This window comes from Amphibalanus amphitrite, unplaced genomic scaffold, assembly GCF_019059575.1.
Source record: "Amphibalanus amphitrite isolate SeventyFive unplaced genomic scaffold, NRLGWU_Aamphi_draft 000261F_arrow, whole genome shotgun sequence".
NCBI lineage: Eukaryota > Metazoa > Arthropoda > Thecostraca > Balanomorpha > Balanidae > Amphibalanus > Amphibalanus amphitrite.
The window spans coordinates 232,540-257,522 of record NW_024881756.1 but is presented as its reverse complement, the minus strand read 5'-3'; the positions used below and the strand labels follow the sequence as shown (position 1 = coordinate 257,522).

General features: G+C 50.0%; 3 protein-coding genes across 3 annotated transcripts; 1 reads left to right on the top strand and 2 right to left on the bottom strand.

Annotated features, from left to right (window-relative positions):
* Positions 1–3,197: 3,197 nt before the first annotated feature.
* LOC122386756 (heat shock protein beta-1-like) lies at positions 3,198–4,029 on the bottom strand. The gene has a single exon (XM_043376303.1). It carries the CDS (start codon positions 3,847–3,849, stop codon positions 3,454–3,456), a length of 396 nt encoding a protein of 131 aa, XP_043232238.1. The 5' UTR covers positions 3,850–4,029; the 3' UTR covers positions 3,198–3,453.
* A 5,591-nt stretch (positions 4,030–9,620) lies between these two features.
* On the top strand, positions 9,621–13,134 carry LOC122386754. The gene is made up of 2 exons (XM_043376300.1): positions 9,621–9,684; positions 11,740–13,134. Exon 2 carries the CDS (start codon positions 11,835–11,837, stop codon positions 12,873–12,875), a length of 1,041 nt encoding a protein of 346 aa, XP_043232235.1. The 5' UTR covers positions 9,621–9,684; positions 11,740–11,834; the 3' UTR covers positions 12,876–13,134.
* A 512-nt stretch (positions 13,135–13,646) lies between these two features.
* LOC122386752 (helicase-like transcription factor) lies at positions 13,647–24,724 on the bottom strand. The gene is made up of 4 exons (XM_043376296.1): positions 24,628–24,724; positions 17,030–20,257; positions 16,426–16,749; positions 13,647–14,929 (listed from the first exon to the last, which is right to left on the bottom strand). Exons 2-4 carry the CDS (start codon positions 20,201–20,203, stop codon positions 14,402–14,404), a joined length of 4,026 nt encoding a protein of 1,341 aa, XP_043232231.1. The 5' UTR covers positions 20,204–20,257; positions 24,628–24,724; the 3' UTR covers positions 13,647–14,401.
* Positions 24,725–24,983: the final 259 nt, after the last annotated feature.

Genomic DNA, 24,983 nt, shown 5'->3' with positions numbered 1-24,983 from the left:
CCTCTCCGGGCATCAATTCTACACGATTCCTGAAAAAAATGAGGCACCAGGTCATCTCATGTCACAAGCTATAGAGGTCAAACTGAAGTCATGTTCGACGATTTTTCATCGAAAAAGTCGTTCAAGAAGAAAAATAGCAGAAAATCAGACTTTCAACCTAGAGACTCAAATATCAAACATAGAGTATAAAAAAGCATGGCGAACAAAATGGGGTAACAAAACGGCTCTCTCGAAATTTTCTAAATACTAAAATCGCATGATCTAGGATTTTCTAACTAAATTTAGATTTCTGGAAATGTTTTTGAAATTAAGGGAAATTAAAAAACGGAACGCATGTGATAGGACCCCTTCACAGCCAAAAATTAACAAAATATCTCTAAAACTGCCAGAGATTTAGTTATTTGAATGACTGAAAAGTAGCGACTGTTCTTATGTGAGTTTATGACGTCACAATGTTTTCAGTAGGTATTTGGGCTTCAAATCAGTCAGAAGTAATATTCATGACCCTTATCAACCTCTTCCTGACTGAATATGATCTTTCACGTGATAAAAGTCACTCTTACGTAAAAAAAATATTTTTCGTCGTAAATTAGTAGGTGTATTTTGACCATTTTTGATATTCCCGTTACGTCAAAGGTCTAAGGAAATAAAGACACTAAGGAGCGGAGGGGGCAGCTATCGGGACGAAACTAAATTACCATAACCACCACCCGCTGCGGTCACAATGTTCAAGGATGTTTCTGTGGCTACATATATATGACATGTCTGTATAAAGACTCGAATATTTACATTAACATGCCTTACCTTGCGATTCACGTGTTTTCTGATTGGTCGAGGCTGACCCCTGTTGTGACGTCACCGGTCATCATCCATTCAGATAACTATCTACATGCCCGATCTATCACATACATCATATCCAGAATCATTTTGGAAATCTAGGTTCCTTTTTTATGGCCGACTTCTCGTCATTGTAAATTGGACTGATTTGACCTTGTTTGACCTCCCTATGACGTCACAGGCCAAATATGAAGGTCATTGATATCCTATCCGATTGTGCATCTAGATGATTTCTTTAGAATGTCGTTTGAATTTTTCCGATCCCGCTATTGGTTTCGGAGATACGAAGGGGCCCTTTGCTTCCCCCCCCCCACAGAACGTGGAACCTGCCAGACCTCAGCGGGGCGCGGGGCGTTTATATAAGAATTACATCAGTGCTAAAATACGTATTAGAACGGTTCAGCAGTGGTTATTGTCGATCTGCAAATGATTTAGGCTCGCATTCCACAGCGGGTTATATAACCTGGATCGGATCATTTCAACACTGCAGTGTCGCAAAAAAAATATCTACCTAGCACTACACGCGACATGAAGCAAATGCGCAGCAAGTATAAGCAAGCAAATGCATGACGCCATGAATCATGACACAGTGGACTTTCGAGAGCAGCGTTATTCAAACAATGAACAGATTTGATAATGCCATGTTGCGAAATAGCTACCTTAACCATCTAATGCGCAGTTTAGCGCTCAAGGTAACCCTGACGTCATGGGTTTGGCTATCGGAAAAGTAAAGGTCTAGAATGGGGGGGGGGGTTCGGGGAGCGTGCCTTTTCGATTGTTTCCTATTTCGATCATCTTTCCTCTGAGCGCAAGGCCGTTCTTAGTTCTTAGAGCCACGTAAATGGGACTGGGGAGTGGGTAGGGTATTAATAGTATGAATAATGAACTGAGGAAACAACCGCATTGACCGATGGCTGTAGTCAGTAAATGAATACTGTATGGGGTAGCGGCCAATAGTAAAAAAAATATTGCCCGATGTAACGCCACAGTAGCCCGAGGGTGAAGACCGAAAAATGCTTTATTGCCGAGGCGTAGCCGAGGACAATAATGCTTGTTTACAGTGGCGGCACAGAGGGGAATGTTTTTTTTCTTATTGCCCCTACCCCAAAAAGTATTCACTTTCTATGGCCCACCCCAACACGCTAATCAATATCGTTAATGTCGCTGCCCAGAAGAAAATTGAAAAAGGATTCAAATTTTAAACACACACGGATTACTATTGCCCGTTGTCATGGTGTCACTAGCAAAAATATGTATTCCTTCAGAAGGAAATTAAATGTGAAAATTGCGCTCAACAGTCAAAATTATTATACACCCAGTTATCATAAGAGTTACGAAATAATCTAATTAGACGGTCATATCACATTTAAAAGTGACTCTATCGCATGTGTCCCCACTTGGGGGGAGGGGGACATCATAGGCATTTATCTCTCGTCTCAGTCTCCCACATCCACACAAATAAACGAAATTTTGCAAATTTTCTCGTACAGAAATAAGCTTTCACATGACTTTCATAAAGAAATTATATGTTAAATGCCAAGAAGGGAACAAGAAAACAATGTCCTAGAAGTTTGGAGAATGCCAATGGAAAACTTATCCAAGAGCACGCCCCACGACGCCTCCGGGCACTAGTCAATTTTTTCGGGAGTGTCTAAAAATCAGACGAGACTAGCGGACGAGCCCATGCTCAATAACTACTGGCCCGAGATTGATAATTCTTTCACCATTCAATAGCAGATAACTTATTTAAGAGCCGTTCTTCGTTTTTTTTTTGCGATTGGTTTACTCTGACTGAACCAATCGGACCAAAATGGTCCAGAAACATAGACGAGCCCATGCTCCGAAACTACTGGGCCGAGTTCAATGAAACCTTCACCATTAGACGCGCCGCTGTCTGAAACGGTGCCTTTTACGATAATTTTTTCATTGGTCCACCCTAAGTGGTCCAAATCGGTCCAAAACCCCCAAAAACTGTTGCAGACGAGCCCATGCTCCGAAACTAATGGACTGATTTCGATGAAACCTTCACCGCTGGACGCGCCGCTGTCTGAAATGGTGCTATTTTTCACAATTTTTTGATTGGTCCACCCTAAGTGGTCCAAATCGGTCCAAACCTCCTAAAAACTGTTGCAGACGAGCCCATGCTCCCAAACTACCTGACTGATTTACCCTCCCTCACCTCACTCCCCGTCTCCCCCCCCCCCCCCAACCCTTCAGTCGCTCGGGGACATAACTTGAACTGCATCACGCCGAAAATCTACATCCACGCACATCCCATTCAATATGCCACCAGACCACTGCGATTAGCTGCGTCTGTTCGCTATCAACAAGTCTACATTCACAGACAACAAACTCCAGTAGAAGCATCAGCATCGGTCAACATTTATTGGCCCGAACAAACACAGATACAAACCACGCCGCGGCAGCGTGGCAGACAGAGACCCAAATCGCGCACATCTCTGGGCTACAATCAAAAATCAATCGAGGGTCCATATGATCCCTGAAAGCGCGTCGCCCGCAGCACCTCGCGTATGGCGAACAAAACAGTAACTTACAAATTCGGCTCGATACATAACCATAGCCGCGGGCAGCAGTCCACCGACCCGAAATCACAGCTCACTTTTTGCCCTCGACCTTCGGGGCGTCCCCGGCACCCTCGATGGCGATCGGAATGTCCCTGGTCGCAGGCAGCGCCGGCTTGTTGATGTAAGGCGCCTCCAGCAGCAGGTCGCCGTTGGGGGTCAGGTGGGAGGTGAGCTGGTCCACCTTGGTGTTCTGCGGCAGCGTCATCTGCCGCACCGTTCGGCTGTGCGAGTAACCGTCCTCGTGCTTCTCCTCGTGCTCGGCCCGCACGGTCACCACGTTGTCGGCTACCTTGACCACCACTTCGTCAGGTTTGTAGTGGCCCAGGTGCATCGAAGCCTGGAACTTGTCCGAATCCTTCAGGGTGTGATGGGGCTCGATGTCCGCCAAGAGCGGGAACACGGCCCATGGCTCCAGCAGCAGATCCATCGCAGAAAGTAGCGCGAGCGAGCGAGACACAGACCAACCACGACAAACACCACTCGAATGTCTGACTCCGCGGGCGGCGGGCCGGTCACTTTTGTTACCAGACAGACGGGACGGGATCCGCCGGCACTGCACGGGACTGTTCCGGACACCGGCGGCGTCAACTGGCGACGGCTCACCAATGATCCATTTCGCGAGCTCGCTCCGTGTTGATGATCTATCTTTGACTCTCATTGGCCGGAGACCTCTGACGTCATACCCCAGTACTGGCTTCTGATTCGCTGCTAGATGACGTCGCTGTACGATCAGCTGGGTGTCTAGACCAGTCTGGGCGTTTCGGAATGTTACGAGTGAGGTAGGCCCTCAAGGCCGTGCAACCGGAACATTCCAAAGGGGGGGGGGGGGGGGGGGGGAACTGACGCGACTGTAGATTCCGCCTTCCGGTGCCGTCTGGAATGTTCAATTGAACGTTATTGCTTGATCGCTGGATAACATTGCTAGGTGTTAAATGCCGCCTCCCGGCTCCGTAAATTTTAGGTAAGGAGGACCCGGATCGAAAAAGAAAAAGGGTTGGAAACTGGACAAAAAAAGCCAGAGACTGTCTGGCGTGATGAATCAACTCCGATTTTTCCGTTACTCCGATTTTTCCATTACTATTTCAAATATTCAAATCTATGATGCGGGGGATTTTATGATCCAAGGCTTAGATATATATACATAGAAGGCTATGTCTATGCACGTAGCGACCGACAAGTGGCTTTCGAAAGAACGCCGAAAATCATGGTAAAAGTAATTAGGTCATTCTTTTAGGTAAGGTCACCAGACACCAGACGTCATCACAGATCAAATTTTGCCCATTTCAACATTTTTTCAGCCCGAGAGAGAGAGAGAGAGAGAGAGAGAGAGAGAGAGAGAGAGAGAGAGAGAGAGAGAGAGGGAGAGAGAAAGGGAGGGAGAGAAAGAGAGAGAGAGAAGGAGAGAGAGGGAGAGGGAGAGGGAGAGAGAGAGAGAGAGAGAGAGAGAGAGAGAGAGAGAGAGAGAGAGAGAGAGAGAGAGAGAGAGAGAGAGAGAGAGAGAGAGAGAGAGAGAGAGAGAGAGAGATCGGCGTAAAACTCGGGACCAATAAAGCTACGGCACCGCGGAAAAGCACATCGGTCAATAGTCAACGGCTGAGCCTGCAGAGAACTGATTGCCGGCGATAACTTTGATTAAAAACTTTGGCAAAATTACTTTTACCGATTTCGTGCTCCTCTCGTGGAAAAGTGTCGAATGAATTAAGTAATAAGTTGTCCTTATAAGCTTAAGGGCAACATTAAGCTTTGGCCGCCCTCAGGTCAACGTAATGACTTGTTGAGCTCTCGCCGGATGGGGTGGGGGCGTGTACAGCCCCTCAACCATATTATTTTTTTCGCAATAGTTCGGAACAGCCGGCGATACAGAGCTGACACTCAGCATACCTGACATTTGATCTAAGCCCAAATCCAAATCTTGTGACACCAACCGCATTTTCAGGTCATCAGGTCACTGACCTGTGACGTCATAAGCGAACTTCTGCCGACCCCAAAATGTCGCAACTGATCGCAATGTCCTCAGTGCCAAATGAGCTTTCATGCCGGGAGATGAAACTTACAGGACCTGAAATCATTCAGAGGTCTCGCAGCCTGTATAATGTATATCTCCAATTTTTCTTAAAGGAACCCTCCCACCTTCAAAAAAGTTAATGAATTGGCATGAAGGTGATGTCGCTCGGTTCAGAAAGAGCAAAAACGAACATCACTGAAATTTGGTAGGCTACCAAATTTCACCGAAAAATATTCACCGGTTTTCAAGATATTAGACATTTACCTACTTTTGTTTACTTTTTGGGGATCTCCGCTGTTTCTAGCGACTTCATTTTGGAAGTGCGGCGTTTGCGGCAGATGTTGCGCGCAAATAGCATATACCACCACTGCTTCACAAAGATGTTAGTATAAGGTTTTAAAATCGTTAGATCACCGCTGACGTCACAAATTCTAAGGGGGCATCCTAATGCATTAGCCCCTTAGAATCCGAAAACTGTAAGTTTGAAATTCCATATCTCCGAATTAAAGCATTTTTCGATGTTGTGAGTGCCCAAACCGGTATTTGCAGGCCATGGCCACCAATTTGGCTATCTCAACTCAAAACTAATGTTGAGGTGGGATGGTCATTGGTCACTTTAAGTATCACCTGAGATCAAGTCGGTGACGTGTGACCTCACCGTTAAATGTCAATGGGGAGGGGCTTGAAAGTTAAATATGAATGTTATTTCGGCACCGGGAATGATATAAGACTACCTAAAGTACATACATTGAATCGTGAGTTCATGCAATCCTAGCAAGGTCCGATGCTTCACTTTTGCATCATTACCTTGCGTGACGCCATTCATGACATCACTAAAGCCATATAACTTCTTTCAATAATTTCCGATTAAGTTGAGCTAGCGAATCAGGAAAGCCAGTGCCACCAATGGACTCGGGAAAAAATTTGAATCGAATGATGTGTGGTATGACCCTTTCAACCAGCTTCGTGCGCTAAGCGGCTCTGACCTGACCTTCACACGAGGTCAACACCTAAACCTGCGCCCGGCTGGACCCATAGGCGGCGGAACGGGGAGGGCACCAGGGCACCGTGCCCCCCCCCCTTTGATTTTGGCATTTTAACATTAGCCCTATGGGCGTTGCATGGAAAGAATGGGACCAAAAGTCGGCAGTGCCCCCCCCCCCCTCATTGAAGGTGTTCCGCCGCTACTGGCTGGACCTCTCAGCCAGCTTTGCCATAGCGTATTTGGCCACACCAGGTTATCACGGAAAGTAAGAAAGCTAGAGAGACGCAGGAAAAGCAATAGATGGATCGTTGTACGATCTTTCAGGATCACACTGGTCATTTTCGATCAAGTCATCGGTGAGGTCACTGGAGGTCGATAAAAGCAAAACGATCACAAATTTGTATTGCCGATTGAAGTAGACAACACGGCGTCCCGTTCAAAACTGTATTCCTTCCCGGCTGCTCACGGGGGGGGGGGGGGGTCACGGAAACGATCTCCAACTATCTCAAGCACACAGAATCGTGATTTGATGCACTCCTTGCAAGGTTACATGCGTCACTTTTGCAATGTTGACCTTGCGTGACGTCATTTATGACGTCATTAGGGTCATATTAGTTTTTCGTCAATAACTCCCGATCAAATTGAGCTAACGAGTCGGGAAAGCCATCAATGGACTCAGGAAAACCTGCCAAATCGAATGATATGCGACATGACCTACTTCGACCAATTTCGTGACCTGGGGGCGCTGACCTGACAGTCACCTGAGGTCAACACCCTAAGTTGACCTCACCCAAACAAAAAGTATATCGTTCGACGTGCCTGAGCGAGGCGAACACGATGCTGCCAAAATCGCGGCTCTGCGGCCATTTTTTGCGAAGTTATTCACCAAAAACAGGACCGTACCTTGGGGCACTTGACCTGACCTCAGAGATCACCGGTTGACCTAGGAACTTAAAATCGGGTATCAATCTCTGCGTCTCGTAACGGCGACACGCTCGTTTTTTTTTTTCCGCGACGCGCTAGCTCCACCAGGGGCGAAACGGCGAGGGGGGTCGTACCCCCCCCCCCCTCTGTAGGGCACAGTGCATATGGCAGTCGGGTCAGTCGGGCCAATCTGCGCTTGTGCTAGCTTGCAAAAATGAGCATAGTGCTATCCATAATCCAACAACTGAATTTACAAATCAGCAGACACCGATAACCGCCAGTGGGCAGGTGCTGGAACGATTACGTGACAAAAGATCGTAAGACAAAATATCGTATGGAAAAATATCGTACGAAAATGATCGTAAGATAAAGATCGTATGTTGTAAAAGATCGTACGACAAAAGATCGTAAGCAAAAGATCGTAAAGCAATTGATCGTATGAAAAAGATCGTAGGAAGATGATCGTAAGATGAAGATCGTATGTCGCAAAAGATCGTACGACTCAAGATCGTTAGCAAAGGATCGTAAAGCAAAGGATCGTATGAAAAAGATCGTAGGGAAATGATCGTAAGATGAAGATCGTATGTCGCAAAAGATCGTACGACCAAAGATCGTAAGCAAAAGATCGTAAAGCAATGGATCGTAAATGATCGTAAGATAAAGATCGTATGTTGTAAAAGATCGTACGACAAAAGATTGTAACGTTAAGTTCGTAAGTAAATAATCGTATAGAATAGTGTTGTAAGTAAATGATTGTAGCATAAAGCCCGTTATAGTTCGTTCTTTTTTATAGTTCGTTCTCAGCGTCTGGCTGAGGCTGACGCTGAGGGTTTAGTTACGGAGAAGGAAAGACGCGCACCATGGGTTTAGTTACGGAGCAAGCGAAGCGAGCGGAGTCTTTCCTGCAAATTTCTGAGAGAAATTTCTGAGCATGAGCGGCCGGCCGGCCGGCCGTGCGGACGCTTTTGCGAGGCTTATATCTCAGCAACCACTTGACCGATTTACATGCGGTAATTTTTGTAGGGTAGCTTCATTCCTTCTACCAAGTATTGGACTATTCCCGATGCAAACGGGTGACCCCTTATGCACGTGCCACGTGCAAAACGAAGAGGTGTCAGTTTTGTAATTGTTGCAATATCTCGGTAACTACTTGGCCGATTGTGCTCAATGCTGGCATAGAGGTATAGGCACCCACTAGGGCAATGCATATCCATGTGCCAGAGTTGGGGTGCTGCTGCACGTTCGCACATGCCGGGGTCGTTTCCAGATCTCGAGAACGGATGGACCGATGGCGCTCAAATTTGGCACACAGTTAGGGACCGGTTAGTAGGGTGCCGTGCACAAGTCAGCTGGGACCAAGGCCCTATATGCTGGGACCCATTTTGCACGTGCGCACGTGCAGGGTGCCGCTCCCAGATCTCGAGAACGGCTGGGCCGATTGTGCTCAAATTTGGCACATCGCTGGAGACCAGTTAGTAGGGTGCCGTGCACAAGTCAGTTGGAGGTACCCCCTCAAAATTCCACACGTGCAAGGCTCACCCTCTCGCTCGCTCCGTTAGTCGCCCCAAAAGGCGTTATACTGGTTGTATTCACTTCAAATAGGTACGTACATGAAAACAGCAGCACATACAATCATTTATTCGGCACATATACAACGCGTTGCTTTTAGGTGTCATTGAGCCATAAGTTCTGAAATAACATCAATGTGTGGTCGAGCTTACGACGGCCACTTACTATGCGAACACAGAAATTGATAAGCTTTGTATGCGCTGGAGTTGGGCTGCAGCCTGCACTATGTGAATACGATCATTTTGACTGTACGATCTTTAACTCATACGATCATTTGGCGTACGATCATTTTCCTTGACGATCTTTAGCGAATACGATCTTTTGTCCATACGAAGCATTATGTCGTACGATCTTTATCCATTACGACTTTTTGGCATACGATCATTTTCCTTGACGATCCTTAGCGAATACGATCTTTTGTCCATACGAGCATTATGTCGTACGATCTTTATCCATTACGATATTTTGCACACGATCAACTGCCTACGATCTTCTGCCATACGATCTTCTGCTTTACTGTCTTTTGTCCGGTTACCGCTGGAACAACGTCGGACAATGCCGAAAAATGGTAATCAGTGGCAAAATTCGTTTTATGAATCGATAATTAGTTGTCGACAACTTACTTGTTTTAAGAAGTCCATCACACGATAGGTGCATTTTTTGGCAAGTAAATAGTGCAGACAGCTATTTATGCCCGTGAGCATGTCCAGTTTTTGGTTTATGCCGCCGCATGCCGAATGAACTTGTTACAAAGGCATAGGCAAGGCAGTATATCATAGGTAGGTACAGTAAGAACCACGAGAAAGAATATTTGGCTTATTTATTCCTGTATGTTTGATGCAGTTTTGCAATGCAATCCAGCCATCCAAGAAACTTTGCGCGAGACGTTTTCTTGGATGGTTTTCTTGGATAGCTTGATTTCATCGAGGGCTTCTGTTTTAAAGAAAATTTGTAAGCTTTGCTGAACTGTTGAGCAATTAGAACTGCCAGTATCTCAGTATTTAACGTGTAGTTAATGTTACTGTATTTTATTTATGCATATTTCGACCTTTTTTAAGCAAATAACGAACGATATTAAGAAGCATACAGGAAATAATATCGGACGCCATTTAATTGCGTCCCAGAAAAGCTATTTCTGGCACCTAAAAGCTGACTCGCCCCAAAATTGGTCCTCAGCACCTATTTGGTGGATACCAGCACCAATCATGGAAAATGACCTTAATTAGCTGTTTCTGGCACCTATTCATCGGTACGCCTTACTCTTTTTTCTGAATCTGGCACCTAAATGCTGAGCGTAGCACCAATCTAGTAGAAAAATGAACTACTGGCTGGTAGAATCATGTTGTTCTGGTATGACCCCTGGAGTCTAGCCTAAAGGTTGCCAGTGCAGCTACACTCTAAGACAGCCCCGTAGTGATCTCAGCATTGTATATGACGTTTAAGTAAGCAAATAATATTGATTTGTTTGAAAAAAACAATGTCATTTAAATATTTAAAAGTATTTATTTGTAATGCTTAAAGGGAAACATTTTTGTGAGTAATTGTCTCGATTTTGACCATTAAAACGGGTATTGTATTTTTTTGACGTCATCAAATAGCTCCAAAAAATGTAATGTTTTCATTCCGTTCAAGGCCGCTGAAGAAACGCGGGATCTTGCGTGGGACATTGTCCGTTGTTTGCCGCGCAGAGTTGTGCCGTGGTTGTGCCTTTTTCATCCGTTTCTTACTTATGTCACTAGTCATATGTGTGCATGAAGCTTTGATTTTGTTTTTGGTTATTGTGTGGCCGGTCAGTCAAACGCCCCTGTCGAAACCGGATGCTGCGTTTGATCGAGATGGAGTCAGACGATGATTGCAGAAAGCTAATAATATTTGAAAAGAGGGCCGGTTGCGTGGCATGTCTGTTCAGAGTTGACATTTTGCTTTACTCCAGTTTATGACCTGAGAGCCTGGCTGGAAGTGACGGATCCAAACTTTTCACGTTAAAATGGCTGAGGGTGCAATAATCTCTAGTCTCTACGTAGCAGGCTGGTATAGGAGCGTCTTGCTATGCTGCACCATAGCTGGCTAGTGATTCTCTTTTGGCTAGAAATGGCATTAATCATTATCTCCACTGGCGAAAATGGCACTTGACATCACCGAATGCAACGTTCATGTTGTTAGGATACATAAAATCAGGAAGATTACGCAAATTAGGTAGGCAAACGTGGAATAAAATAGGTGCTGGATGTTTTGGTTTTGGTGCTGAATCAGCAAACAGCAAATACGGAGTTCAACTAGACGATCTGGCAACTTTAGGCTGTGTGGAAGCAATTAGGTGCCAGATTCAGATATTAGGGTCGAATAAGCATTTTGGGGCTGATCAGCAATTAGGTGCCAGAAACAGCTTTTTAGGGACCAGAAACAAATATTCCCCAATAATATCTAGGACTCTACCGCGACGAAATATTTATATCTCGAGTTTTCAAAGAATTTCATGCACTCGGCCAAGGCCTCGTGCATGAAATCCTTTGAAAACTCTCGATAGAAATATTTCGTTTTCGCGGTATCGTCCAAGAATGTATATGCTCACATTTTTAGTTGAAGGCATAGGTAATTGTCTGATGTAAGCTATGTGAATTGTTATCCACCCCTTTACGAAACAGTCGATGGCTCCCTCATGTTCTCGATGTTTTCGGTGGTCCCCAGACCCCAGTCCCCGCCCGCCGCGCTGTTTCGTAATACCCCGATACTGAGCCGGCGCCCGGGGCCCAGCCGGTAGGCATTGATCCGCACTGACCTTGAAATGACATTCCGTCCGGTGTTGTGTTGCACGTCACGCGGCCACTGACCAGCCGGCGGCGATCGATTACCAGAACCCTCCACATGGATCTGTTTCTCGAAGCTGCTCCGCCCTTCTGAAAGCTGAGCCTCCATTCGTTGCTGTTTAATGACGTCACACCCTCTACGGGCGCTGATTGGCCAGCGTTGTCCGGCGCTGCGAAGGCTCGTCTCTGGTGATTTCTGTCGTCGAGAAAGCTCCGGTCAGCTGTGGAGGGCGGGCGGCGTGGTTTATATTCTCGCTTTCGGCCCGCAGAGGCAACCAGTCGGATTTGAGCCTTCAAAGAGCGAGCGGAGCTCACGTGAGTTTTCAGCGACAAGCATGGATACGTTCCTGTTTTTCGAGCCCTACGGCCGCCGGTGGGCGCCTCGGCGGGACATCAGTTCCCACGGACCGCTGAGCTTCTGGGACCCGTGGTCAACTTTTGCTGAGCTGGACGGGCCCGTCTGGCGCCCATTCACGCACGTCCCAGGACAGCAGTGTCTGAGGGGTCCTCAGCAGGAGCAGCAGCAGCAGGTGAAGAAAGCCGAACCGGAGAAGAACGAGGGCTTCAAGCTAGCTCTGGACGCTACTGGCTACAAGCCGGAGGAAGTCAGCGTGAAGCTGTCGGACGGCGTGGTCACGGTTCGCGCCCGCCACCACGAGAAGACCAGCGGCGGTCTGGTGACCAGCAGCATGGTGCGCCGTGTCCGGCTGCCGGACAATGTCGACGCCAGCGCTCTGAGCTCCCGGCTGACCCGCGAGGGCCAGCTGGTGCTGGAGGCTCCTCCGGTCGGCTCCAAGGAGGCCATCAAGGCGCCCGAGGAGAAGAAGGCGGTGGAGGCGGCGCCGGCCCCGGAACAGATGCAGGTGGCTGAGCCGGTCGAGAAGCCTCAGTTCCAGGTGGGTGTGGATGTCAGCGCCTTCAAACCGGAGGAGGTGAGCGTCAAGGTGGACGGCGGCGTGGTCACCGTGGACGCCCACCGCGAGGAGAAGTCTGAGGAGGGCTGTTCCAGCATGCGCATGGTGAGGAAGTTCACTCTGCCGCCCGGCGTCAACCCGGACCTGCTGAAGTCCCGGCTGACCTCCTCGGGTCAGCTGATGGTGGAGGCGCCCGAGAGCGAGCCGCCGGCCAAGGAGGGTGGCGAGGGCGCCATGGAGACTGCCTAACTCGCCCGGTCCCCCTTCCCCTCCCCGGCCCACCGGCGACCCCTGCAGTAGCTGCCGCCGGGCCGGTGCGGAGCTGTGCTACCTACCTACGTGTCTGAGGCGCGGGGAAGCGCCCTGTCTCGGTTCGTTTGTTTTGTAGTCCGGTCTTGTTCGCGGCACGGGCTTGATTTGTGATGGGAAGTGATTTGTAAAATGTTACTGATGGTCTGCCACATTACCACGTTGCTTTCTGTGAATAAACGCTTTATGATGAATAAAATTGGGCTTTTTGGATACAGGAGAGTAACGGGAAAGAATGCGGGTGGAGATGGCAAACTGGTAGCTCTCAGGTGTCATAAGTATAAAAACTGGTCTGTATTCCGTGATTTTCGAACCAGCGATCCCGGTGATCAGAATGCAGGTCACATTTCCGTAATAGATTGGCATCGAAAAATGGGTGATAACTTCTGTGCACGCATCGTGACCTCACGCATGACCTCAGAAAGGTTCTCAGGTCCCCATAGTGAATCGATCGGGATGTCTTGAGTCTGGAGACAGCGGAGACTTTAGCGGGGGAGGCCAGTGGCGGACGCCGTGCAGTCTGCATCCACCCCCTAGTAGCGACATCTGTCGCTCCGCCAAATGCCAGACAAGTTCCCCGACCTCCCGCTAGGTGGTGCCGTCGCTGCACTGGTGGCTGGCAGTTGGCACAAACCACGCCATCATCGATTGCACAATTCGGTAACCACTAACCAGGCTCTTTAGCGTGGTCGGTTACCAGCATACACGATCAATACCGTAAGGTATATTACCAACAACGACAAGCTCGGTTAAATAACCATGAAAAACATCCTTGATCGGGCAGGTTTCTATCCTGAGACAACAGCAAGGCACAATATTCGTCAGAAGTGATTTGTACAGCTCAGGCAGCTATGGTGGATTGATATTCTAGAAGCGTAGTGCATCATAGGACGAGAAGATAAAGATTGCTGAACCAATAACCCTCTGTTAATACGCACTGAATTAAAACTTCATTCATCCACGGCTAACAGACACTAACCAAGCGGTCAACGTGTCATCTGGAACGTTTTAAATGGAATAGAGCGATATTGTTGCTTGCATGTTGCTGGCCGGCACACAACCACATAGATCAGCGAGAAATCGGGACATAGCAGAGCACAGGAGGGGCACCCCTAGGGTGAAACAGCTCCGACGGCCCATACCAATCCATCTTATTGCGTAATCTACCTCAAACAATTTACAAACTCGTGGTGGTCCACAAATTACGCAACAACTAAGCAAACACTAGCTCTACAACTCGGCAGCTTGTCCCTACTAACGAGCTTTCCTGGCCGAAGGCACTTACATATCGAGCAGCAGTCACAGCCGACGATTACTCCACCCGCTCCGCGCAGCGCCGTGTAGCTGATCGTTCCACCTCGATACAGACGAGCCTCTGCACTCCCCAACACAGCCCTAGTCGTTCGGGGGCGAGCCTCCGACACAACCACCGTCTGGCACGGAGCCCCGAGCACCGCTTCACCCGCTCACAGGTTGAACAGTGTGCGCATATCGTTGATGAACTGCACCCGGCGCTGTTCAGCCGTCAGACCTACACCTCCGAACGTGCTGGTCATCAGCTGGCGCTTCTTCTCCTGCAGATCCATCATACGCTCCTCGACACTGTCCTTGGCCACCATTTTGACGATGGTGACGGGCCGCGTCTGACCCAGACGATGGCACCGGTCGAAGCACTGCTCCTCGCTGGCGGGGTTCCAGGCCGGGTCGAGCAGGAAGACGCGCGAGGCGGCCGTCAGGTTGATGCCCTCACCGCCGGCGCGCAGTGACAGCAGCAGCACGGAGGGCGCGCCGGCGGTCGTCTGCGACAGCTGCGCGATGGCGCGCCGCCGCTCCGGCAGCGACATGGTACCGTCCAGCCGGCAGAAGACCAGGCCGGCGGCCCGCAGCGGCGCCTCCAGCCGGTCCAGCAGCTTGGTAAACTGGGACACCACCAGCGCCTTGGTGGACGCGTCCTCGGCACGCATGGCGCGCAGACCCTCCATTAGGGAGTTGATCTGGGAAACGGCGCAGATGTCAGTTGGGCACGCGGGACGGGACGATTTCAAAGGCTCAATGCCTTTGAAAGCTGGTATTTGATGAAGTTCGGCAGAATACACAGTACGCACTATGACAGTAAAAAATTACTAGGAATATCAAAAAGAGCTGCAAAACTCTCAGAAATGAACATGGCAAAAGTACAGGCTATTGTACTATTTGCCAAATGCAAAGGCAAATAAATCATTTTAAGATAATTGAAGCATTCAGCCCACGCAAACAACTCAGACGAGACCTTAACCCGCGCGGGGCTGGGGGGGGTAAATTTTACCCCCCCCCCTCGCGAATTTTTGCAATATCTCAAAAACGGCGGCGCGCAGCGCCGCCAAACTTTCAGTACCTTTTCTTACATCAATTTGACACGTTCCCTAAAAATTTGAGCGAAATCCGTCGGAAATTTTTGAGAAATTGACGTTTTAGTGACGTCATGTTCGCCATTTTCGCCTCAAAAACGGCAAAATTTCAAACGCCGGTAACATCTTCATTTTCAAAGGAATCAAGACGTAACAAAAAAGGTTATACGTAATTCTACTTTGTCTATCAAATGGCTATCTCGGTTTTTTGAAAATGTTGGATTTTGGCCCAATTTTTTTTCTTCAAAAAACTGACTTTTTTTGGAAAATAAGTATAAAATCCAAAATTTTAGGTGTATCGAAAAAACCAGAATATATGTCAGAGAAGTGGTCTATGTGCACCTACATACCAATTTTTAGAAGAATCGGTTCAAAAATGTGAGAGTTATTCAAAGTTTTATGACGTCACGACACACACAAATTTTGAAAAATGATTTTTTGGAAGTTCTAGACCTCGTACGGAAACAAAAATAGCACCATTCGATTCGCCGTGAACAACTGCATCAGATAGACACCTTTTTAGACCTTAACAACCAACTTCAAAATTTGACCTCACTTGACCTGACCTTGACCTGACCTCGACCTGAAATTCATCCAGAGGTGGTCCATATCACTTATTGAGTGTGCCTATTGAATTCTAAGAGTAAAATGACCCATAAAACATGTGTCGCACATGCCCTTTTCTATATTTTGTTTTTTGGTGACCTGACCTGACCTTGACCTTGACCTCTGAATGATATTGTATGCAACGAATATTGTCTTGGTAGCCTAAGAACACGTTTTGGGCAATCAGTCTCAGTCCATGACTCCATTCTTCGGCAACTACGGTGCAAGGCCGATACTGTAGAAACTTGCAATTTGTACCCTTGACCTGACCTTGACCTTGACCTCAAACTTTAAATTAAGTACATGTTTTAAGTTGTTCTTGATGAGAGCTTTCGATTGGCGTTTGAATTTTCCAAATCAGACCATTAGTTCGGGAGATAACAGGGGGGGGGGGGGGGGTAAAATTTACCCCCCCCCCCCGAGCCCCGCGCGTTCGGCTGGAGACCCCAGCCCCGCGCGGGTTAACACTCTCCCGATACACTCTCCTCTTGACTCACCTTGGCGCTCATGACATCATCAGCGGGCATGTCCTCCTCCTCGCCCTTCTTCTCAGCCTGGTCGGCCTTCTGCTCCTCCTCAGGCACCTCCACTAGCTGCCCGGCGCGCAGGGGGCCGCGGCACAGCGGGCACTGCGGGTCGGGCGCCGCCGCCGGCCGCGGGCCCGCCGCCGCGTCCAGCAGACGACCCACGCACGGCCGGCAGAACACGTGCGAGCAGACGGTGATGACGGGCTGCCGGAGCGGCTCGAAGCAGACGGGACACTCCTCGTCGGACCCAGAGCGCAGCATCTCTGTCAGCGCGGCCACCAGCCGCTGCCGCTCCTGGGGGGTGCGAGCAGAGATCGGGTCAGAGTCAGGTTTGTGAGGGAGAGGATCAGGGATGTGGTACGCCGGTTAGAGTGGCTCAATATCTTAAAAATAAGTCATTTGGTGAGTGCAACAAAGATGGTGTGAGTATGCAAAGAGCGTAATTCGGTAGTTAAATTAGACAAAGATGAAATACAGACTCTAAATATGCTGGCTGTGAATTGGGATGCATCAACTATGACATGTGTCAGATTCCGATGTCAGACAAAAAGTGAGATAGAAGATGACAGCTTACCTCGGGGCCGATTTCCTCTGCCGACGGCCCGGCTCCCCCCTCCTCGTCCTCCTCAGGCAGCGGCTGGTCGTGCGCCGGTACCAGCAGCGGATGACAGCACAGCTGGCGCAGCCGCAGCAGCATCACCAGGATCTGCACCTGGCGGCGCACGATGGTGCCGTCGCGGATGAAGCGCGCCACGCCGCGGCGGCACTGTTCCTCCATCGTGTCGTAGCGGCGCCGCTGCTCGCCCTCCAGTGTCACGTGCTGGACGTAGACGTTGCGCGCCGGTAGGGAGACGATCGGCCGGCCGTCCACCTTCTGCTCCTTCAGCCGGCGCAGCGCGATCGACGCCATTAGCGTCTGCAGCCGCTCCACGGCGTCTGGGCTGCCGCGCATCACCGGCTGTTCCAGCATCATACGCCACAGCGGCCGCTGCGAGGCGTACGGCTCCAGACGCAGGAAGCGCACCAGCGACCACAGGTCCTTGAGTCGGTTCTGCACGGGTGTACCGGTGAGCACCCAGCGACGCTCGGCTCGCAGCTCGAACGCGGCGCGCGCCATCAGCGAGCGCGGGTTGCGGATCGTGTGCCCCTCGTCCAGCACCACACGCAGATAGTGTTTGCAGAGCAGCGGGCTGTCATCTCCGTGGTCCAGCGCGCGGCCCAGAGTGGCGTACGTGGTCAGCACAATGTCGGCGTCCTCCAGGTCGGCGGCCGTGCGCTTTGGCCCGTGGTAGCTGCGCACGCGCAGGTGCACGTGTTTGTGCACGTGCTGCTCCAGCTGGGTTTCCCAGTTGTCGAGCACGGACAGCGGGCAGACGATGAGCGTGGTGCGCGGTCCCCGCCAGCCGCTGCGGCCCTCACTGTCGCAGTAGGACGGCGGCACTGGGATGAAGTCACCACTGCCGAGGCTGGTGGTGCTGGTGGTACCCGAGCCCGAAGTCGCCTTCATGAGCACAGCGTTGGCGCCGCCAGACTGGCCCCGAGGGTCGTCATCATCGGGGAGGAAGTCTTCGTCCGAGTCTACCGTCACGAACGTGGTCGAGGGCCCGGCCGCCGAAGTGGACGCTTTGCTCGGTTTCTCCGTCGCCTCGGCCTTGACGCGCTTCAGGTCCACCTTTTCCTCCTCCTCGTCGCTCGAGTCGATGTAGCGAACGGGCTTCCTCTTGATGCGGCTTTTCCGATCTGTTACAGCTTCCTCGGACTGTGAGAACATGTCGGAGCCCGGCTCCGCCTTGACGTTCGACGATTCCTCACAGGCCTGCCTTAACCTTTGTCTGAAGCTGCTCCAGTCGATTTTCGGTGACGGCCGACCTCCCAGCGATACTGCCTTCGGCTTGGGCGGGGGCGGCAGCGCCAGGGCGGCCGGCGCCGCCCGGCGTTTCCACGGCACCGGCACCGCCAGCGGCCTCCCCGCCTTGAAGTGCGTCAGAATCAGCGAGATCACCTGGAGCGTCTTGCCTAGGCCCATGTCGTCGGCGAGGATGCCGCCACAGACGGCGTCCGGTCCCTCGGCCACCGCGCCGCTCGACTCGCGCTTCATCATCCAGCCGAGCGCCTGCTTCTGGTGCGGGTACAGCCGGCTGGCCACGGCAGCACACGGCTCCACCTCCTTCAGCGAGCGCTGCACGGCCGCCCAGCGCTCACTGACCGCCTGCTGCGGGTCACGCGGTGTCACCAGGGTGCGGTCCGGGTCCGGCGCGCGGCCCGGCTTCACCGGACAGAACAGGTCGTCCGGCACGGGCGGCGACGGCGGTGACGGCGCCGACGGCTCCTCCAGCTCGAAGCCCATGCTTCTGAGCTGGTCGCACACGTGGCGGCGGTCTGCCTCGCGGCCGCGCACCGTCACCTCCAGCGCGGCGGTGCTGTTGTCATGGTCCACACAGGCGGCATCCAGCCGCACCAGGCCGGCCTCGAGCAGGGGCGCCAGTGCGCCGGCGGCCGGCCGGCTCAGGTGGGCGCAGGTCAGGCCGCGCTCGGTCACCAGCCGGATGTCCCGCCGGGAGCCGGAGGTGGCCGGGGCGCCGGAAAGCAACAGTCGCACCGGCCGGCCGCCGACTGTGAGCAGACCCGGGTAGTACTGCAGGCCCACCGCCGCGCAGAACAGCACGCCGAACGTGACGTCCCCGCCGCCGCCGGCCGTCGAGGGCAGGTCGGCGCCGTCGGCCCGGCCGCGGCTGGGTCCGGCCACCGGCGAGGCTGGACGGCAGCTCGCCTGGCGACTCTGCCCGGATGGAGGCGACGCCTTCAGACCCGCCTTGGCCACCATCTCGTTCTTGACAGCCACCTTCTTTTCGAACTCGCTTTTCACACCGGTCTTCTGATCCGTTTCGGTTTTGACGCCATCCTTTGCGGCAGTCTGAGCTGCACCCTGGACGTAGCCGGCCTGCAGTCCACTCGGCCCGGGGACCGGCTCCTCGCGGCTCGGTGTGCCCGGCAGGCTGCGGCGCAGCCCCTCCGTTCCCGCTGTGATACCAGCCACCAGGGATTTCACCTTATCCAGCAGAGCTGGGTCGGGGCCAGGGGCTCTCGCCGCTGCTGCTGCGGCCCCGCGACCGCCCCTGGCGCCGCGGCCGCGGCCTCGTCCACGCCCACGTCCAGACGCTGAGGGTGTCTGTGAGCGGGCACCGCGGCCTCTCCGACCGCCCCGTCCCCGTCCCGGCTGAGACGCGGCGCGTGTCGCCATCGCCGCCGCGGCAGCCGCAGCGATTGTAGTCGGGGTGGCAGACCGTGTGGTCGGCCCGGGTTGGCCGCACTGTGTCTGTCCTGCAGCAGGCTGCGGCACCGGTGGGACCGGCGCGTCGGGTCGCGATATATCCGCAGGTGTAGCGGTGGGACGCGGTGGTCTGGCGCAGGCGGACGCAGGGGCAGCTGCAGCGGTGGTGGCAGTGGTGGCGGTCCTGGGTCCGCGCGGCCGGCGGCGCCGGGGCCGAGTCGGCAGCAGCAGCGGCCGACCCATCCACGACTCGGGAATGATGATGGGGCTGGTACTGCGCGGCGCCTGATCGCCCATCGCCGGCAGCATGATGGTGGTGCCATTCCACGTGTCTGGGATGACGATGGGGCAGACGCTGCTGCCCTCCTCGCCGCTCGAGTCGTCGTCGACCAGGATGGGGCTGGACGCTCCCGTGGCGCCGGCAGCACCGCTCAGACTGTTGGTCCGACCGCTGGGGCCGGCCGCCCATCCAGACATAGTGGCTCAGCAGCCAGCTACTCGCATATGAAAACTGGATTCACAGCTACAATTCTGCAATAACGAAAATAGATACTTAGGTTAGGACAGGTATTATCACCAGAAAGGCGCCAGACTATCTAGACGTGAAGCAAGCTACCAAATCTGTCATTCAACTCATTAAACTTGTTTGCGTCGAACATATCGTAAGTAAGACAGCACCTGATAAGAGGGAGCACATTTTGGAAATATTTTATCGTGATTCCAACGACATACTGAATCCGAGCTAAGTAGCAGGTTAACCCGCGCGCCCGCTGTCTTATGACGGGTTAGGAAGGGAGGAGGGAGCATCTCGATGGAGGAGGGAGAGCGACATTATGCCCACAGCCAGCTACCAAACTTGTGATTCGAGAGAAGAAAACGGAGAGCGAAATCGCGGCCACGCATAACTGGGGTATTTTACATAACGCAGTTGACTGGGGAGGGGGGGGGGGCTCTACGGGCAAAAGGGTTTCTGGAATTTTGTATCATGTCATTTTGTTGGTTTGACGAAGGCTTGTAGCTGAAAGCTCACTGTGTGAAATATAACTTTTGGCTTTTATCTTTAATCTTATTTTTTCGAGGAAAAGGTTAATGATTCTTAACATATTTACGAGTATGCTTACGATGTTCCTGGTAAAACCAATTAAGACCATTAACCCTTGCCCGCACATAGGGGGGGGGGGGGTTGCAGCCCCCCCCCCCCCAGGTAGTTTTTTCTGATCTGCACTCAACATTTTTAAAGCCAAAAGCCTGATTATTCGTATAGCTGCTTCTCTATTCTTTCTCAGCGTCCACTCAAATTGTCAAGTTTATGTGGTTTTTGGTTTCGGAGATATGACCTTGCATTTCAGTTTCAGGTCATGTCATGACCCAAATGGCCAATTCTCAACATCTTGCGTTGGCTATGGGTCTTAGCTTTTGACACCTTGATTTCTGTATGTTTTTGCTAGTCTTACCTCCCACCTTGACCTATCATGGAACATGCTATTCGACGATTTGCAGATGTCAGGGTCAGGGTCAAGGTCAACCTAGGTCATCTAAAAACATTGCATTTTAGGCTTACTGAATTTACTTTTCGCGAAGTTTTATGACTGCATTTTTGGTAAAAGCTTCTCAGATCATGATCTCATGTAATTGGGACACACAAACCAATCGGTGCACACATCAGTATACACAGACACACACAGACATGCAAACAGATTACAGGACCTTGACCTAGCTTGACCTGAACTGACCACAGCCAGTGAAAGCCTAGTCGGATAGTGTGACAAAGAGCTGTTCTAGCTGGCCTGGCACCACAAACGGCAGCGCCATCGGTATGTGATGGGCACCGCACGTGATATTCCAATGGTGGCCCCAAACAACATTTTTAGTTTGACCTGACCTGGAAGGTTAGGTCAAACTAATGATGGCCTAATGAGGTAGAGTTGGGTACCATTGGATTTATCTCTTCCCAAAGAATCTGTTGGTCTTTGCCGCGAAGCTCTATCTCCAGCAGGAACGAAATGGCGCGGGGGGGGGGGGGGTGTGGCAACCCCCCCATGTCCGTTCTAGGATGGGAAAATGGCATGTGCGGGCGAGGTTTAAAGGACGTTAGGCGTTAGCATCATGGCGTATTTGAAACACCGCATATTCGCCCACACCATGAGATCTCGCAAGCAAAAAGCGTAACTGGGTAGTTACACTTCTTAGTTCTTATCCATTTCACGATGAAACAGCGTGCTGTACTACATATGGTTGCCAAACTGGAGTGAATGTATCTAGTTATATTTTACTAATTACTTCGCTACTCGTCTCGCTGCCACTTGAGCATCGAGTCACGAGTGTAAAACAAAAACACTGAATAGAAGTTGCTAGCTACGTTCCATGTGCTACATGTCATAAAAAACATTATTATTGCTAGATTCAGCCTAGTCTTGCAGACAATTTGACACCAACTATTGCTTGATTCTATAAGTACATACTGATCATGGTCAATGTATGTGACATCACCTAGCATTTATAATGTGTTTAATAAGCTTCAAAATGTTTTTGAATGCTAAAAGAAATAATTTGCAATGGTTTCCAAACATTCCACCAAGATATATCCATCAAAACCTTAGAAAACACTTACAAAATGCAACTGTATTGAAGGGGTTTCAGTGCAGCATTGCCATTTTGGAAAAATATTTCTTGCCATTTTTGATTATATGTTAGTGACATATGAGATAGGGAATAGAACATTTACATGAGAGAAATGGTTTGGTTAGAATTTCTAACCAACCTAACCTACTGATTTATGCCTACTGGGGATAAGGAAATAGATGGGTACTCACAGCAATACATACCTAGACTGCAGGTAAGAGTTTATCAAATATTTTAAGACTTCAGGTTAAGTTATAGTTAAGCATCAGGTTGCTTCATCCTGAAACCAAATACACCACTTAACCTAAAATATTTGATTGAATCTCCCCCAAGACATTGCCTTCTGCAATGCACTGCTACACCACAAGTATTATTGTCATTTTCATTTTTCCCCTCTACAGCCCATGAACCTGAAACATTTCCCCAATTTCTAACCATTCTTATCAATGGTTGTTATCTTGTTTTCTTCCCCCCCCCCCCAACCAATCAACACACCAATAGACCCCAGTTCCCAATTCCCTTTCCTGTTTTGTTGATGATGTCATAAGTGTCATAACGTCACTTTCAGATAGACAAAGTTGGCAAAAATATTTTCACAAAATGACAACACTACAATGGGGATGTTTTTCAATTTTCATGTGTTTATGTCTGTACATATTCTGATATGAAGAGGTGTGACTGGTTGGCATTTTCTTTTCTTTTTGCAAGACTTATCATTTTTTTATTCAAGATGTCAAATTATGCATGAATCTATATTACTATTTGAGGAGGGTGCGTCTGTCCGTTACCGAGGTCCCGACTTGGTGGTGCTTTGCGTGGACTACAGGCCAGACCGTTGCACCTAGCCCGCTGAAATTTGCACAACTTATAGATCAAGGATGCGCGACGTGCCTTTGAGGGGTCTCAACTCGATCGGATTGATAGGGAGCGCGTGGCGCGTGCTCAAAAAGTGCAAATTCGCGTCATAGACTTTACATGTATAAATCGGCGTGCGAAATCGGGCGAAAACGGCAAATTTTGGCCGACACGGGTCCGGTTCCCGTGCAATATCTTGGTGACCAGGGGTCCGACCGGCACGGGGAAAACAGCATCGTGTACAGAATTGAACGGGCTATTGAATGGTGTGCAATGCAGAGGATAGCACGCGCCACGTGCACCGGAGAGGGCACTTTTATTTGAAAAATTGCGGTTTTTGAGGGATTTTGGAATTTATTTTATTTTTAGGTGACCGTTAAATGGAGCGAGTTGAATCAACGCCTATTTGCAAGAGAAAGGTACCGCCTCTCATATAAAAATTGTGAATAGCTAATTGATCGACGCCAAGGTGGTACAAATCGCTAGAGAAAATGGTGTTTGTCGATGATGTGCCACTTTATTAATTACACGGGTTTTGCTGCATAACCTGATACGTTTGGCAATTGAAAATGGCACCGTTGGAAAGAGCATTCAATTCTGTCCAAGATTCACTCTTCATGTTTGCATGATGAGCAACAGTATTCTTAAAAATGTGAATGTTCCAAACCATTACATTGTCATTTTAGCGAAATTCAGCGATGGCCCTCAAAAGACTTCACGCCAGTTTTCGAAGCATTCTTAAGTAGAACGCATGATAATACGACACGGGCACCTCGATGTGATGTATCTTTTTGTTTTATTACAAAATGCTTGGCCGTCAAAAAGCAATCGAACGAAATGGATACCAACCAAACCGACACAGACCAACCCAATACCCACGGGTCAAAAAATCCCCCCTTCGCGTTGCGGAGCACGCGGGTAACCCTAGTACCTACCTATGCTAAATCTATCCTTGAAAATTTATCCAGACTTCAGCTTCAGACTTCACATACAGGTGAGTAAGTAGGTACCACTGAACTCTATAATGGTAGGCAACCACTCATTCTCTAGCATCTGCATCATAGCCCATGATACATAACCTAAACCTCGGAACGCATGGAACAAAGACAATCACCAACCAAAACAATTATTCCTTGGAACTTTGATAAGATGAAAGCACATGTCCCTTTGTACTTAAGAAAAACATTAGGCAAGCCTTTATTATTTTTCAGAAGTACCCATCTAGAAGGCAAAAAGATTGTTCTGTGTTGTGCCAATCACGCCGCAATTGTTTGATTCGCGGCGCAGGTACTATCACGGCGCTTTAATGAAAAACTACGATTTTCTGCACAATAAACACAAAAAAAGAGGATCGAGTGCCACATAAAAATCCAATTCTAGCCTTCTTCAATCAATACAATACCAACCGAAATTGAAATACCCACCGTTCTCAATCCGGTATGCTGCCCATGCCTCTGCCCATTCACTCAATATACCCTGGCCCATGCTGCCAGGGGAACCAACACGAATCGCGCCATTTCCAAGGTTTAAAAATAACATACCTACCACTTATAAGGGACGACACTACTCAGCCGCCACCCTTGCAACCATCTGATAACTCAGGAACTACTAAGTTGATCGAGACAAAGACACTAACAGTCAGTTTGCCGTATGCAGTTTTATTACCAGTTTCGAATATGGTGACCTCAGGTGACCTCGGTGACCTTGGGAGGTCACATAACCGTTTTCGGCTATGGTCTTCGCCTTTGAAGATCACTTCAAGGTCAGTGGTCAGTGAGGT

Bases quoted from the DNA above. Each gene is read 5' to 3' on its own strand.
- LOC122386752 (XM_043376296.1), bottom strand. From the start codon at position 20,203: ATGTCTGGATGGGCGGCCGGCCCCAGCGGTCGGACCAACAGTCTGAGC. The intron at 16,750-17,029 runs GTAAGCTGTCAT...CGCACCCCCCAG, and splicing joins CAGAGGAAATCGGCCCCGAG to GAGCGGCAGCGGCTGGTGGC. The intron at 14,930-16,425 runs GTGAGTCAAGAG...GCCGTTTCCCAG, and splicing joins ATGATGTCATGAGCGCCAAG to ATCAACTCCCTAATGGAGGG.
- LOC122386756 (XM_043376303.1), bottom strand. From the start codon at position 3,849: ATGGATCTGCTGCTGGAGCCATGGGCCGTGTTCCCGCTCTTGGCGGAC.
- LOC122386754 (XM_043376300.1), top strand. From the start codon at position 11,835: ATGACGTCACACCCTCTACGGGCGCTGATTGGCCAGCGTTGTCCGGCG.